Source organism: Rhinopithecus roxellana, chromosome 5, assembly GCF_007565055.1.
Source record: "Rhinopithecus roxellana isolate Shanxi Qingling chromosome 5, ASM756505v1, whole genome shotgun sequence".
Classification (NCBI taxonomy): Eukaryota; Metazoa; Chordata; class Mammalia; order Primates; family Cercopithecidae; genus Rhinopithecus; species Rhinopithecus roxellana.
The window spans coordinates 161,082,560-161,099,213 of NC_044553.1; the positions used below are offsets into that span (position 1 = coordinate 161,082,560).

General features: G+C 45.9%; 1 protein-coding gene across 7 annotated transcripts in view; it reads left to right on the top strand.

Moving 5' to 3' along the window:
* The window catches only part of TECPR2 (tectonin beta-propeller repeat containing 2), a 145,036-nt gene that overhangs the window by 102,842 nt on the left and 25,540 nt on the right, over positions 1-16,654 (top strand). For all 7 annotated transcript variants that reach the window (XR_004057396.1, XR_004057397.1, XM_030931070.1 and 4 more), the window contains one exon: positions 1,186-1,334. Coding sequence is in view for 5 of the 7 variants with exons in the window: in XM_030931070.1 (XP_030786930.1) it covers positions 1,186-1,334 (149 nt within the window). In the remaining 2 variants the exon portion in view is untranslated. The remainder of the gene's footprint in view (positions 1-1,185; positions 1,335-16,654) is intronic.

A 16,654-nucleotide genomic window follows, 5' to 3' on the forward strand; every position in this document is an offset into this window, starting at 1 on the left:
TCTTTTAGCCAGACTATTATCAAATGTAATTTCTGTTTTTAAAAAACTCTTCCCATTTCCTTTCCTCTTGCAATCAGCCTCAATAGCAGTGAGAAATGAATAAAAATGAAGATTCTTTGGGAGACTTAGTTTTGTTTTTTTGAGATGGGGCCTCGCTCTGTCACCCAGGCTGGAGTGCAGTGGCACCATCATGGCTGTCTGCAGCCTCTACTTGCTGGGCCCAAGCGATCTCAGCCTCCCAAGTAGCTGGGACTACAGGTGTGTGCCACCATACCCAACTAATTTCTGTGTATTTTTTTTTTTTTTTTTTTGAGACGGAGTCTCGCTCTGTCGCCCAGGCTGGAGTGCAGTGGCCGGATCTCAGCTCACTGCAAGCTCCGCCTCCCGGGTTTACGCCGTTCTCCTGCCTCAGCCTCCCAAGTAGCTGGGACTACAGGCGCCCGCCACCTCACCCGGCTAGTTTTTTGTATTTTTTTAGTAGAGACGGGGTTTCACCGTGTTAGCCAGGATGGTCTCGATCTCCTGACCTTGTGATCCGCCCGCCTCGGCCTCCCAAAGTGCTGGGATTACAGGCTTGAGCCACCGCGCCCGGCCAATTTCTGTGTATTTTGTAGAGACAGGGTCTCACTATGCTGCCCAAGCTGGTCTTGAACTTCTGGGCTCAACTGATCCACCCACCATGACCTCTGAAAGTGCTAAGATTACAGGTGTGTGCCACTGTGCCCAGTCAGTTTAATTCTAATTAAGATCAAGATTATCTGTAAATACGAGTTCCCTCTCTCCAAATCCAGAATTCGCTGGCATTAGTCACATCTCTGAGGAAGCTGACGATGGGACCCACATTGAGATACTAATCCCAGGGCTTGGTGGTTCAGGGCGCTGTGCTGACAGCATCCTGACTGCTTTGCCTGTTGCCTGGAAGGGGTGCTGTGTGGCGCCTGGCAGGTGGCAGAGTGGCCAGAGGCCATCATTACTCTCTTGAGTTACAATGTTCTCAAGTCCAGCTGAGTCCACACAGCCAACGTGGATGGACTAGGACAGATCCGATGACTCAGCGTCCAAGTTCAGTTGCAAATGCAGCCTTATTTCTTTCTTTGAAGTAGAAAATCAAAGTTCATAGATTAGATGAAAGATTAGTCATTGTACAAAAGTAATTATAGTGTGTGTACTTTTCTTTGTCTCCAGGAGCTGTGAAATTGACAAGCTTGGCATGTGGAAATCAGCACATCTGGGCCTGTGATTCCAGGGGTGGAGTTTACTTCCGTGTAGGGACTCAGCCTCTCAATCCCAGTCTCATGCTTCCAGCCTGGATAATGATTGAGCCACCTGTCCAGGTAAGCAGACGTTAGCTGGTGGAACTCATTCCTCAGTAAGACAGAAACTGTGAGGGTGCTGGTACTGGGAAAAAGGATCCCCACAGCCTCTAGAGGCCTCCCAGCCAATGCGGGGAGCCATGCCCCCAGGGTCTACACACTCATTCATCAAGATCACAATTGGAATTTGGGATTTGTGAAGTTTAGAACTGAACAACAGATGGTTACAGATTATGAGTCAACACATGTCTTTTCTCTTTCAAAATAACAATATTTGGCTGGGCGCGGTGGCTCAAGCCTGTAATTCCAGCACTTTGGGAGGCCGAGACAGGTGGATCACGAGGTCAGGAGATCGAGACCATCCTGGCTAACACGGTGAAACCCCGTCTCTACTAAAAAATACAAAAAACTAGCCGGGGGAGGTGGTGGGCGCCTGTAGTCCCAGCCACTCGGGAGGCTGAGGCAGGAGAATGGTGTAAACCAGGGAGGCGGAGCTTGCAGTGAGCTGAGATCCGGCCACTGCACTCCAGCCTGGGCGACAGAGCGAGACTCCGTCTCAAAAAAAAAAAAAAAAAAAAAACAAAACAAACAAACAAACAAAAACAATATTTTGTTTCTTTTTACTAAGTGAATATTATTTTTTAAATCTGCCTATATTTTGGAACCTCTGTTTTATAATAATAATGATAATAAATCAGTACCCACAAGTAGAAGAAAGTAAAAGTCAATCTTGTCATGGAGAAAATGCTGAGTGCCTCTCCTGGTTTGTTGAAGAAATTCCGTTTCCTGTCTGGCCCTCCGCTGGCCAGCTCCTGCCGTGTTTCAGCTGACAGTGCATCCCAACACAGTCTGTGTTCTCCTGACCTCCAGCACCCAGCTCACAAGCAGAAGTTGGATTTGAATGGACCATCTAGTTACCCTAAAAGATCTCACAGGCTTGGTTCCCATGCTGAATAGATTTCTGTTGAAGTTTATAACTGGGGGCTGTGGTTCTTTGAGACTTATTTGCCCAGACTCCTGCTAGTCCCTATTTGGTAACTCTGTTGGGAAACCGGTGAAGTTGCCAGTTGTGGAGGCAGCAGTAGGCGCGGAGGAATGGTTCCTTGTTGGGCAGAGAAACCTTCAGTGGAGTCAGGAAAGAGGTAAAGAGTAGAGTAAATGCCTTTGTGCCTAACTGTCTACATTTTGGTCATGGTGAGGCCTCAGGGATGAGGACACCAGTCGTGTCCACCAGCCCTGGGGAGTGTGGTTGGTGGGAGACCCTTTGCTGAAATCAGTATTCAGCTCCAGAGCTGTGTGGAGGCCACCACTAGCAGTCATGGCCACAGGGAGGCTTCTCGTCCTCACTGGTGGGTCTTCCTCCTCCGGAGGGTTGTGGGGATGGTAATGTCTCTGACAGTACTGTGTGAATGATACAGCACTGTGCAAACATGAGGTTGTACATAATGAATTATAACACATGCTCCATTTTCCCTCTGCGCACAGTGACTACTCACAGTGGCAGAGAGGGAGCGGTCTACCCTGCAGAGAGGAGCCTTTAGCACTGCCATGTTTAGCACTGCTAGGGCGCAGCGATTATGAAAAGCAAGCTGCTTGTCGCTAGTTTCATTATTGTCCTTACATTCTCTGCTTGCCTGCACCCAGGTGGACTCCTTTGACACACCACTGGTAATATGTTCCTTTTTTTCCTTCTAACTACTTTATATTGTTCCTTTTAAGTTACAACCCACATAGCATAAAATTTCAGCCTTCTACAGTATGCAGCTCAGTGGCTTTTAGCATATTCACAGAGTGTGCAACAGTTAGCACTATCCAATTCCAGAATGTTTTCATCACTCCAAAAAAAACACCCTTACCCATTAGAGTCACTTCCTGTTCTCACAGAACCCAGCCCCTCCGCCCATGGCGGCTACTCATCTGCTTTCTATTTCTATGACTTTGCCTATTCTAGACATTTTATATAAATTGGGTCATATACTGTATGGCCTTTTTTATCTGACATCTTTCACTTTGTATCATGTTTCAGAGTTCATCCACATTGTAGATGTATCAGTTCTTAATTCCTTTTTACAACTACATAACAGCTCTGTTGTATGAATAGGCCACATTGGTTTATCATTTCACCAGTGGATGGACATTTGGATTGTTCCTGCTTATTGGCTACTGTGAATAATGCTGCTGTCAACATTTGGGTGCAAGTCTTCAGGGAGGATGTATGTTCCCAGTTCTATTGGGTGTCTGTCTATAAGTGGAATTTCAGGTCATATGGCGATTCCGTGTTGAACTTATTAAGCATGTCAAAGTGTTTTTCACAGTGGCTGCACCATTTTGTGTTCCACCAGTAAGATATGAGGGTTCTCGTTTTTCCCATCCTCATCAATTTTTTTTTTTTTTTTTTTTTAGACAGAGTTTCACTCTTATTGCCCAGTCTGGAGTACAATGGCGCAATCTTGGCTCACTACAATCTCTGCCTCCCGGGTTCAAGCAATTCTCCTGCCTCAGCCTCCTGAGTAGCTGAGATTACAGGCATGCGCCACCATATCCAGCTGATTTAGTATTTTTAGTAGAGATGGAGTTTCACCATGTTGGTCAGGCTGGTCTCAAACTCCTGACCTCAGGTGATCCACCCTCCCCGGCCTCTCAAAGTGCTGGGATTACACCCAGTGTGAGCCACCACACCTAGCCTTTGCAATTTTTTGTTGGTATTTTATTTTTCTGGTCTCAGGACTGCCTCATATGTCTAATTTTTTAATACTAGCCATCGCAGTAGTTGTAAAGTGGTATCTCATTGTGGTTTGATTTGCACTGACCTAATAACTAATGAGATGGAACATCCCTCTTTTCATGTGTTTATTGGTTATTTGTGTGTCTGCTTTCAAGAACTATGTATTCAATTTTTTTTTTTTTTTTTTTTTTTTAAAGATGGAGTCTCACTCTGTCGCCCAGGCTGGAGTGCAGTGGCACAATCTCCACTCACTATAATCTCTGCCTCCTGGGTTCAAGCGATTCTCTTGTCTCAGCCTCCTGAGTAGCTGGGATTACAGACATGTGCCTCCATGCCTGGCTATTTTTTTTTTTTTTTCATATTTTTTTAGTAGAGGCAGGGTTTCACCATATTGGCCAGGCTGGTCTCAAACTCCTGGCCTCAGGTGATCCGCCCACCTCGGCCTCCCAAAGTGCTTGGATTACAGGCGTGTGCCACCGCACCCAGCCTCAAATCTTTTGCTCATTTTAAAATTGTGTTATCTTTTACTGAGTTTGTTTGTTTGTTTTGAGATTGAGTCTTGCTCTGTCGCCCAGGCTGGAGTGCTGTGGCGTGATTGCGGCTCACTGCAACCTCTGCCTCCTGGGTTCAAGTGATTCTACTGCCTCAGCCTCCTGAGTAACTGAAATTACAGGCATGCGCCACCATGCCTGGCTAATTTTTGTATTTTTAGTAGCGATGGGGTTTCACCATGTTGGCCAGGCTGGTCTCAAACTCCTGACCTTGTGATTCGCCTACCTCAGTCTCCCAAAGTGCTGGAATTACAGGTGTGAGCCACCATGCCCAGCCTGCTGAGTTCTATATAAGAGTTCTTGGCTGGGCGTGGTGGCTCACGCCTGTAATCCTAGCACTTTGGGAGGCCGAGGCAGGCGGATCATGAGGTCAGGAGATCGAGACCATCCTGGCTAACATGGTGAAACCCTGTCTCTACTAAAAATACAAAAAAAACTAGCCGGGCGAGGTGGCGGGCGCCTGTAGTCCCAGCTACTCTGGAGGCTGAGGCAGGAGAATGGCGTGAACCCGGGAGGCGGAGCTTGCAGTGAGCTGAGATGTGGCACTGCATTCCAGCCTGTGCAACAGAGCCAGACTCCGTCTTAAAAAAAAATAAAAATAAAAAGTTGTTTATGTATTCTGTGTACTAGACCTTTATCAGACACATGATTTACAAGTATTTTCTCCATTCTGTGCGTTGTCTTTTACTTTCTTAATGATGTTCTTTGATGCACAAACATTTTTATTTTGATGAAGTCCAATTTATTTATTTTTTCTTCATTTGCTTCTGCTTTTAGTTGCCTAATCCAAGGTCACAAAGATTTACCTCTATGTTTTCTTCTAGCAGTTGTATAGTTTTAGCTCTTACATTAAGTGCTTCATCCATTTTGAGTTAATTTTTGTATATGATATGAGATAGTTGTCCAAATGCATTCTTTTACATATGGCTGTTCAGTTGTACCAACACCATTTATTGAAAAGACTATTCTGTCCACATTAAATTATCTTAACACCCTTGTCAAAATCAATCGATTATAAATATAAAGGGTTACTACTGGACTCCTAGTTATATCCCAGTGATCTGTGTATATCTATCCTTATACTACACTGTCCTGAGTACTTAGCTTTGTTGTAAATTTTGAAATCAGGGTATGAATCCTGTAACTTTTTCTTTTTCAAGATTGTTTCAGCTACATGGAGCCCCTCCTACATCCATGTGAATTTTAGGATAAGTATGTCAATTTCTGCAAAAAAAAAAAAATACTAATTGGAATTTTGAAAGGAATTGTGTTGAATCAGTAGATAAATTTGGAAAATCTTCCAGTCTGTGAACATGGGATGTCTTCCCATTTATTTAAATCTTCTTTACTTTCCTTCACCAATGTTTTGTAGTTTTCAGAGTAGACGTTTTATACTGCTCTTGTTAAGTTTATTTCTAAGTTCTTTATTCCTTTTGATACTATTGTCAATGGAATTGTTTTCTTCATTTTCAGATTGCCCATTGCTAGTATCGATTTTTGTATATTGATCTTGTGTCTGGCAACCTTGCTAAACTTGTTTATTGGGTCTAACAGGTTTTTGAAGATTTCTTTTGCATTTTCTATAGATGAGATCATGGCTTCTGACATGGTCTGCCAATAGAGATAATGTTACTTCTTCCTTCCTATCTGTATGTCTTTTATTTTACTGTCTTGCCTGATCGCCCTGGCTGGAACTTCTAGGACAGTGTTGAATAGAAGTGGCGAGAGTGGACATCCTTGTCTTGTTTCTGATCTTAAGGGAAAGGCATTCAGTCTTTTACCATTAAATATGATGTGAGCTTTGTGTTTTCTTAGGCTCCCTTTATTAGGTGGAAGTTCCCTTCTATTCCTAGAAGGAATTCTAGGAGTTCTTTCCGTTCCTAGTTTGTTCGGTGTTTGTTATGATGAAAGGGTGTTGGGTTTTGTCAAATGCTTTTTCTATGCCTATTGAGATGGCCTTGTGGTTTTTTTCCTTTATTAATATGATACATTATACTGATGGAGTTTTATATGTTGAAACACAGTTTCGCCGGGCGCGGTGGCTCAAGCCTGTAATCCCAGCACTTTGGGAGGCCGAGACGGGCGGATCACAAGGTCAGGAGATCAAGACCATCCTGGCTAACACGGTGAAACCCCGTCTCTACTAAAAATACAAAAAACTAGCCGGGCGAGGTGGCGGGTGCCTGTAGTCCCAGCTACTCGAGAGGCTGAGGCAGGAGAATGGTGTAAACCCGGGAGGCAGAGCTTGCAGTGAGCTGAGATCCGGCCACTGCACTCCAGCCTGGGCGACAGAGCGAGACTCCGTCTCAACAAAAAAAAAAAAAAAAAGAAACACAGTTTCATTCCTGGGAAAAATCCCGGTTGGTCATGATGTGTAATCGTTTGTGTGTATACGTTGCTGGATTTGGTTTGCTAAAGTTTTTTTTTTTTTTTTTTTTTTTTTTTTTTTTTTTTTTTTGAAACGGAGTCTCGCTCTGTCGCCCGGGCTGGAGTGCAGTGGCCGGATCTCAGCTCACTGCAAGCTCCGCCTCCCGGGTTTACACCATTCTCCTGCCTCAGCCTCCCAGTAGCTGGGACTACAGGCGCCCGCCACCTCGCCCGGCTAGTTTTTTGTATTTTTTAGTAGAGACGGGGTTTCACTGTGTTAACCAGGATGGTCTCGATCTCCTGACCTCGTGATCCGCCCGTCTCGGCCTCCCAAAGTGCTGGGATTACAGGCTTGAGCCACCGCGCCCGGCCTGGTTTGCTAAAGTTTTGTTGAGGATTTTTGTGTCTATATTCATGAGAGAGATTGGTCTTTGGTTTTCTTGTCATGTGTTTGTCTGGTTTTGGTATCAAGGTAATGCTGGCCTCATAGAATGCATTGGGAAGTGTTTTCTTCTTTTCTACTTTTTGGAGGAGTTTTTGAAAGATTGGTTTTACTTCTTAAACCCCATTTGTTAGAATTCATCATCCCATCCATGAACTGATATAGCCATGTAGGCCTGAGCTTTTTTTGTGGGAAGTTTTTTGACTACTGATTCAATCTCTTTATTCATTATAGGTCTATTCAGAATTTTTTTTTTTTTTTTCCTGACATGGAGTCTCGCTCTGTCACCCAGGCTAGAGTGCATTGGTGTGATCTTGGCCCACTGCAACCTCTGTCTCCTAGGTTCTTGCAATTCTCCTGCCTCAGCCTCCCTAGTGGCTGGGACTACAGACATGCACCACTACACCCAGCTAATTTTTCTATTTTTAGTAGAGACGAGGTTTCACCATGTTGGCCAGGCTTGTCTTGAACTCCTGACCTCAAGTGATCCACCCTCCTCAGCCTCCCAAAGTGCTAGGATTACAGGCATGAGCCACTGCGCCCAGCCGATTCAGAATTTTCTATTTCTTCTTCTTCTTTTTTTTGAGACGGAGTTTTGCTCTTGTTGCCCAGACTGGAGGGCAATGGCACAATCTTGGCTCACTGAAACCTCCACCTCCCAGGGTCAAGCAATTCTCCTGCCAAGTAGCTGGGGTTACAGGCGTGCACCACCATGCCTAGCTAGTTTTTGTATTTTTAGTAGAGATGGGGTTTCACTATGTTGGACAGGATGGTCTTGATCTCCTGACCTTGTGATCCACCTGCCTCGGCCTCCCAAAGTGCTGGGATTACAGATGTGAGTCACTGCGCCCAGCCTAATTTTGTATGTTTGGTAGAGACAGGGTTTCACTATGTTGGCCAGGCTGATCTTGAACTCCTGACCTCAAGTGATCTGCCCGCCTTGGCCTCCCAAAGTGCTGGGATTACAGGCATGAGCCACTGTACCCTGCCTCTCTTTCTTCTTGATTCAATCTAAGTAGTTTATTCTTTCTAGGAATTTGTTCATTTCATCTATTTTATCTAATTTGTTGGCATCCAATTGTTCACAGTGTTCTTCTGTAATACATTTTATTTTTGTGAAGTTGGTAGTAATATCTCCTCTTTCTGATTTTAATAATTTGAATTGGCTGGGCACAGTGGCTCATGTCTGTAATCCCAGTTTGGAAGGTTGAGGCAGGAAGACCACTTGAGCCTAGGAGTTCAAGACCAGCCTGGGCAACATAGCAAGGTATCATCTCTACCAAAAAAAAAAAAAAAAATTACCTGGGCCTGGTAGTGCACCTGTAGTCCCAGCTACTCAGAAGGCTAAGGTAGGAGAATTGCTTGAGCCTAGGAGTTCAATGCTGCAGTGAGCTATGATTGCCGATTTTACTGCCAATTGCCAGTATACTCCAGCTTGGGCAACAGAGCACGACTCTAATAATAATAAGAGGAAGAATTTGAATCTTCTCTCATTTTTTCTTAGTCTAGCTAAAGGTTTGTCGATTTTGTTGCTCTTTTCAAAACACCTCCTTTTGGTTTTCTTGCTTTTTCTCTGTTTTTCTATTCTCTCTTTCTTCTATTTCCACTCTGTTACTTCCTCCCCACATTCTTGTGCACAGTGCTTTGCTTGATAGTGATATTCCTCTGGTAGCTCCAAGGAATATTTGTCACAATTATCACGTACATATGGAAGACCTGTGGTAACACTGGACTGTAAAGTTTGTAGGATCCCAGTGCAGAGGCAGGCCAGTGTTAGTAAAGGGCTGCTGAGTGCAAGAGCGAGATTTGCAGGATATGTTGTGGAAAGAACATCCTTGAGTGGGTTGAGGGCCCATATGCCTTACCTCCTCCTTTTCCCAGCAAGCCAGAGGCCAGGATGCTGGAGAGTAGGGCAGGCGGGAAGCTGCTGGACTCAGTCCTCAGTGGGGCTGGAGCCACTCTTGCCTCTGCTGTGTGCACCTATCTGCAGCCATGGGGCCACTCCGGTACCTGGCAAAAGGGTTACAAGGAGAACTGTGTGCAACCACAAATTCCTGTTCCTGTCTCCATGTAGACTCTAGAATAACCTCTAGGAAGCAAAGCTAAAATGGGGAAGAAAGCTTTGCTTAAAGTGCTCTATTGACTGTGGTGATCAACAGCTTTGCCCAGGAAAATGGCCAAAATAGAACAAATTCACATGAAAGGACCTCAAAGCTGTGCTCTGAATGAAGTAGTGATTGCTAAATGGGATGTTAAGCATGAACTATTTCAAGTAGTTCTGCTGAATAGAGCCACATTTTCTCATTGAGTTAGCTTTTAGCATGCTCTGGAAGACATTCAGTTTGCCACGGATTCTGTAGATACAAAATGCTTTTGAAGTTTTGAAGTTGGTTTCTGTGGGAAAGGAGTCAGGCTTCACATGTACACAGGCCTTTCTCCTGCACTTTGCCAAGCACTGCCTGATCCCTAACCCTTTTATTGCCCCAGGAAATAGAAAAGTCAGTGGTTCTCCCTATTTTACGAGGAAATCTGTTACCCGGAACAGTTGAGCAATTTGCCCAGGATCCCAACTCTGGTGTGTGCCAAGCCCAGGCAGGGACCCAGGCCCCCAGCTCCCAGGTGCTGCCCCTGCTGAGGCTCCCCTGGGCTGAGGAAGGTGCTTCTCCCAGGCTGCTGGCACTGACGATTGTTTGCTGAGATCAGAAGTGAAGACAAGTGCTGCTGCCAGGTACTCACCTTGTGCCAGGCTAGTGCCTGAAGTACATCTTTCCCTCAGTCCTCGCAACAACTTGGGAAGTGGCTGTGTCTTTCCCCATTTGACAGAGGAGAAAACCCTGGCTCAGAGGTTCAGAAAGTTGCCTGAGACCTCATAGCGGGCAGGCGGCAGGACTGGGACATAGACCCAGGTGTGTGACACCCGCCTCTGCCCCTCCTATGGCTCTGAGGCCCAAGACCTGCAGCAAGCACCAGGTTGTGGCGACATGTCATAGGCTTAGTGGCCTCACACGTGGTATTTTAGGACAAAGCCTACACATGCAAATCTTTACCTCGCAGAGGGTCCTGAAAATGAGCCCAGGAGTGGGAGGAGACGGGGGCTCACTCTGAGGACTGGAAGTCAGAAGAGTTGGTTGAATCTGAGGATTGGAGAACAAGCGGGGTTTATGTATTTTGATGATGTTCTACATCTTTCCACTTTGTTTTATTTCTTCTTCGACTTGAGCTTCTTCATCTGCATAGAGGATGTATTTGCAGTGGAAATGGAAATGGAGGCAGGGGATAGATGCTCAAGGGCACCTGAAGTGAAGCCACAGAAATCTTTAAAATTAGCATCAGCTTCTCTATTTAGTTCCATTGTCCTATTCTCTTCTCTGGGAAGATACCCCCTGTAGTAGTTTTGTGATAAAGTTTTAACAAAGTACTCAAAACAAATGACTCAGTTTTCAGACTTGCTAACACTTGGAAGGGTTTGGAGAAAATATTTATAGTTGTGTTTAGCATCTTCAGAGTCTGGAGTTTGCTGTTTGAGTTAGAGAATGTTCTGTCTGTGTTAGAGGCACCTCTAACGCAAGCATAGTTGGTGTGCAGTTTCACATTCTGTGTACCCTATGTGCTTGAGTGGAAGAGGTGTCTGTTCTTACTGTGCTTACAGTTGACTCTGAAATGGTGTCTGTAGTGTGGTTCCAGTTTTGTAAAACAAAACTATAAAATCCTACTAGGCTGGGTGCAGTGGCTCATGCCTATAATCCCAGCACTTTGGGAGGCCCAAGTAGGAGGATCACTTGAACCCAGGAGTTCAAAATCAGTCTAGGCAGCATCGTGAGACCCTGTCTCTACAGGTAATTTTTTAAATTAGCCAGGTGTGGTGGCGTGCACCTGTGGTCCCAGCTACTCAGGAGGCTGAGGTGGGAGGATCACTTGAGCCCAGGAGGTCAAGGCTGCAGTGAGCATGTTTGTACCACTGCACTCCAGCCTGGGCAACAGAGCAAGACCCTGTCTCAATCAATTAATAAGAATAAAAAATAATTTCCCACTGAAAACCTAGAAGAAACTACAGCAAAGGTGACTGTTATGGGGCCGTAAGTAGGTCATATGCCCAGGAGTGTTCTGCCTCAGATATGGAGCAAAATTAGCCTAACACTAAATGCAGCTCTGGTCCTACCTACTGGAGCTTGGTTTCAGAGTAACTTAACAGCATCTCAGAACAAAGCTCCAGAATATTTACAGATTGCAAAAATATCCAACATCAACAAGATAAAATTCACATGGGCAACCAATTAACGTTTACCCAACAAGCAGAGAAGCAGGAAAATACGACCTGCAATGAAGGGGGAAGAAATCCATCAATAGGAGCTGACCCAGAAACGATACAGATGGTAAGATTCGTAGACAGGACATTAAAACAGTTGTTACACCTTTATGTGTTCAAGAAGCTAGTAGAGAGATTCAGCCTGTTCAGTAGAAAAATGAGAGATACGAAGACTCCAGGCTAGGCCAGGCACGCAATGGCTCACACCTGTAATCCCAGCACATTGGGAGGCTGAGGTGGGCAGACCACCTGAGATCAGGAGTTCAAGACCAGCCTGGCCAACATGGCAAAACCTCATCTCTACTAAAAATACAAAAATTAGCCAAGCATGGTGGCACATGCCTGTAATCCTAGCTCCTCAGGAGGCTGAGGCACGAGAATCACTTGAACCTGGGAGGTGGAGGTTGCAGTGAGCCAAGATTGCACTACTGCGCTCCAGCCCGGGTGACAGAGCAAGACTCTGTCTCAAAAAAAAAAAAAAAAATCAATAACAAAACCTCCAAGCTGGGTGCGGTGGCTCATGCCTGCAATCCCAGCGCTTTGGGACGCTGAGCTGGGAGAATTGTTTGAGCTCAGGAGTTCAAGATGAGCCTGGGCAAGATGGCAAGACCCTGCCTCTAAAAAAAAAAAAAAAAAAAAAAAAAAACTCAAATCAAATTTGTAGGGATTAAAATTGCAGTGTCTGAGTTGAAAAATGCACTGGATGAGATTAATGGCAGCATAGAATTTGCAGAAGAAAAGACTAGTGAGCTTGAAAACACAGCAGTGAAAAACCATCCACATTGAAGCCGAGAGGGAAACAGGCAAGAAAATGTTCAGAGAATCAGTGAGCGCAGACCCCTTCAAGTGACCTCACATAAATAAAATCCAAGTCTTAAAAGAAGAGGGAAGAAGGGTGACAGGAAAAAAAGATGTGAAGAAGAAATACAGCTGAAAGTTTTCCAAATTTGATGAAATAATTATGCTGAGACAAGAAGCCAAAGAATACATACTGTTATCATTTCATTTATATAAAATTTGGCCAGGTATGGTGGCTCATGCCTGTAATCCCAACACTTGGGGAGGCTGAGGCGAGTAGATCACCTGAGCCCAGGAGTTCAAGACCAGCCTGGGCAACATGACAAAACTCCATCTGTACAAAAAATACAAAAATTAGCTGAGTGTGGTGGTGCGCACCTGTAGTCCCGGCTACTTGGGAGGCTGAGGTGGAAGGATCCCTTGAGCCCAGGAGGCAGAGACTGCAATGAGCCATGATGACTGCCACCTCACTCCAGCCTGGGCGACAGAGCGTCACCCTGTCTCAAAAACAAACTTATTTATATAAAATATTAGAAAATGCTAACACAGGCCGAGTGCTGTGGCTCATGCCTATAATCTCAGCACTTTGGGAGGCTAAGGCAGGTGGATCACCTGAGGTCAGGAGTTCAAGACCAGCCTGGCCAACATGGTAAAACCCCATCTCTACTAAAACTACAAAAGTCACCTAGGTGTGGTGGTGCACACCTGTAATCCCAGCTACTTGGGAGGCTAAGGCAGGAGAATCGCTTGAACTCCAGCCTGGGCAACAGAGTGAGATTCTGTCTCAAAAAAATAAAAAATAAAATAAAAATTAAAAAAAAGAAAATGCTAGCACAGATCAGTGCTTACTCAAGGCCTGGCAGAAATTTCAAAGGGGAGATGTGGCAGTGGCTTCATGAGTATATACATGTGTCAAAGCTTACCCAATTATGTACTTTAAATGTGTGCATTTCATTGTATGTCAACATACCTCTGTAGAGCTGTTTTTGGTTTTTTTTTTTTTTTTTTTTTTTTTGAGACGGAGTCTCTCTCTGTCACCCAGGCTGGAATGCAGTGGCATGATCTCAGCTCACTGCAAGTTCCACCTCCCGGGTTCAGGCCATTCTCCTGCCTCATCCTCCGGAGTAGCTGGAACTACAGGCGCCCACCACCACGCTCAGCTAATTTTTGTGTGTGTATTTTTAGTAGAGACAGGGTTTCACCATGTTAGCCAGGACGGTCTCAATCTCCTGGTCTGGTGATCCGCCTGCCTCCCAAAGTGCTGGGATTACAGGCATGAGCCACTGTGCCTGGCCTGTTTTTGTTTTTTAGAGACATAGTCTCACTCCTTGCCCAGGCTGGAGCACAGTGGAGTGGTCATGGCTCACTGGAACCTCAAACTCCTGGGTCAAGCCATCCTCCCACCTCAGCCTCCCAACTAACTAGGACACTACAGGCATGCACCACCGCACCTAGCTAATTAAAAAAAAAAAAAAAATTATAGAGACATAGTCTTGCTATGTTGCCCAGGCTGGTCTTGGACTCCTGGCCTCAAGCAAGCCTCCCCCAAAGTACTGGGATTGCAGATGTGAGCCACCATGCCTGGCCTCTGTACAGTTGTTTTAAATATTAAAGTGTAAAAAAAAATTTAAATGGGCTGGGTGTGGTGGCTCATGCCTGTAATCCCAGCACTTTGGGAGGTCGAGGTGGGTAGATTGCTTGAGCTCAGGAGTTCAAGACCAGCCTGGGATTATTATGAAATCCTATCTCTATGAAAAACACAAAAAATTAGCCAGGTGTGGTGGTATGTGCCTGTAGTTCCAACTACTAGGGAGGTTGAGGCTGCAGTGAGCTATGATCATGCCAGCACACTCCAGCCGGGGTGACAGAATGAGACCCTGTCTCAAAAAAAAAAAAAAAAAGTTTTAAATGAACGTTATAGGATACCCTACACTGTGTTGGATTTGCAGAGGGAACAGAAATGAGTGAAGCTGGCTGAGCATGGTGGCTCACACCTGTAATCCCAGTACTTTGGGAGGCCGAGGCGAGTGAATCACCTGAGCTCAGGAGTTCGAGACCAGCCTGAGAAACATGGTAAAACCCCATTTCTACCAAAAATACAAAACATTAGCTGGGCGTGGTGGCACATGCCTGTAATTTCAGCTACTCGGGAGGCTGAGACGGGAGGATTGCTTGAGCCTGGGAGGTAGAGGTTGCAGTGAGCTGAGATCATTCTACTATACTCCAGCCTGGGCGACAGAGTAAGACTCTGTCTCAAAAAAAAAAAAAAGGAAATGAGTGAAGCTGCTTTTGGAGTTAAGTGACCAAAAGTTAAATGACTAAAAGAAGAGCAGAGCAGGAGGTTATAGAAGCAATCATGAAAAAAATACAGATCCTCAGGGTCCCAAACCTGGTTTCCGAGGATGGGTAGTGTTTGAACTGGGACTTCAGACTCAATGGGCATTTTCAGTGACCAGCAGGTAAAGAGGTTTGGCCAGTGTTTCTGAGTAGGGAAGAGTGCTCCTTCCTGCTGCTTTGGGAGGACTGTCTGCTGCTAGACCACCCTGAGGACTGTGAGACATTAGCTCCGTGGGCTTCTAGGCTCCTGGCAGTGAACCTCTGGGAGGGAAGGATGCAGAAAGGATGTTGTGGGAAAGAGAAGACCTGAGATGTCCTTTGGGTCATCTTTGGAGGATCTTGACTCTCAGGCTGGAGAGTTTGTGGCTAATTCCAGGGGCAGTGGGACCTATGGGAGGCTCTTGAGCAGGGCCGGACAGGACCCAAATGGGAAAGTCTGCAGTGAGCTGTGGAAATTCTCTGGCCTGTTTCGCTGGATTCATGGTACACATCTGTGGGATGTGAGGTTGGGATTGAGTGGACATGGGGACTCTGACATGGATTGCTTTGGGGCAGAGGAAGCCAATCCATGCTGGTGTCCCAGCCTGGGTCTGTAATCTCATTAATCCCCTTTTGGTGACTGGACCAGTTGTCTGTACAAGTGCCTCTTGGTCACCTTGATCCAACCTCACTGAGCCAGCACTGCTTGTATCCACAATGCTGCAGAAGACTTCCTTCCCAGCTGGCCTGCATGCAGGTGTCTCGCAGAGGCATTGGGAAGGTGGCATGCAGCCATTTCCAGCAGTGGGGTGCAGTGCTCAGGGAGACTGCAGCATCCCGGAGCCCTGCCAGCCAGGAAGGACTGTTCCCATTGTGGGTGGAATCCATTACTTGCAATCAGAAGAACTTCAACTAATACTTGTTTTTTGCCTGTGGATTCAAGTGACCTTGGGCATGTTGCTTAAACTCACTGGTCTTTCACTATCATTTTCCCATCAGTAAAGTGAAGGGTCAGATCCATCTTAGAGCCATCAGAGGAGCTTATTGAAAATGTCCAGGCCTCGGCCGGGCGCGGTGGCTCAGGCCTGTAATCCCAGCACTTTGGGAGGCTGAGGTGGGCGGATCACGAGGTCTCTACTGAAAATACAAAACATTAGCCGGTGTGGTGACAGGTGCCTGGAGTCCCAGCTACTTGGGAGGCTGGGGCAGGAGAATAGCATGAACCCGGGAGGCGGAGCTTGCGGTGAGTGGAGATCGTGCCACTGCACTCCAGCCCGGGCGACAGAATCAGACTCCGTCTCAAAAACAAAAAAGAAAATGTCCAGGCCTCAGCCCCTCCCTGGAGATGTGAATTCAGCAGGTCTGGGGTGAGGCCCAGGCATCCTGGTGGATTTTTATTTTTTATTTTTGAGACAGAGTCTCACTCTGTCGTTCAAGCTGAAGTGCAGTGGTGTGATCATAGCTCACTATACCCACAAACCCCTAGGCTCAAACAGTTCTCCTGCCTCTGCCTCCAGAATGGCTAGGGGTATGCACCCTCACACCTGGCTCATTTTTAAAATTTTTATTTTGTAGAGATGAGGTCTTGCTGTGTTGTCCAGGCTGGTCTCAAACTACTGGCCTCAAGTGATCCTGCCAGCCCTCAGCCTCCCAAAGTGCTGGGATTGCAGGCATGTGCCACTGTGCCCTGCCAGTTTCGTTTTTTGGTTTTTGGTTAGTTTTTTTTTTTTGAGATGGAGTCTTGGTCTGTCACCCACTAGAGTTCAGTCGGGGTGATATTGGCTCACTGCAACCTCCACCTCCTGGGTTCAAGCAATTCTGCTGCCTCAGCCTCCC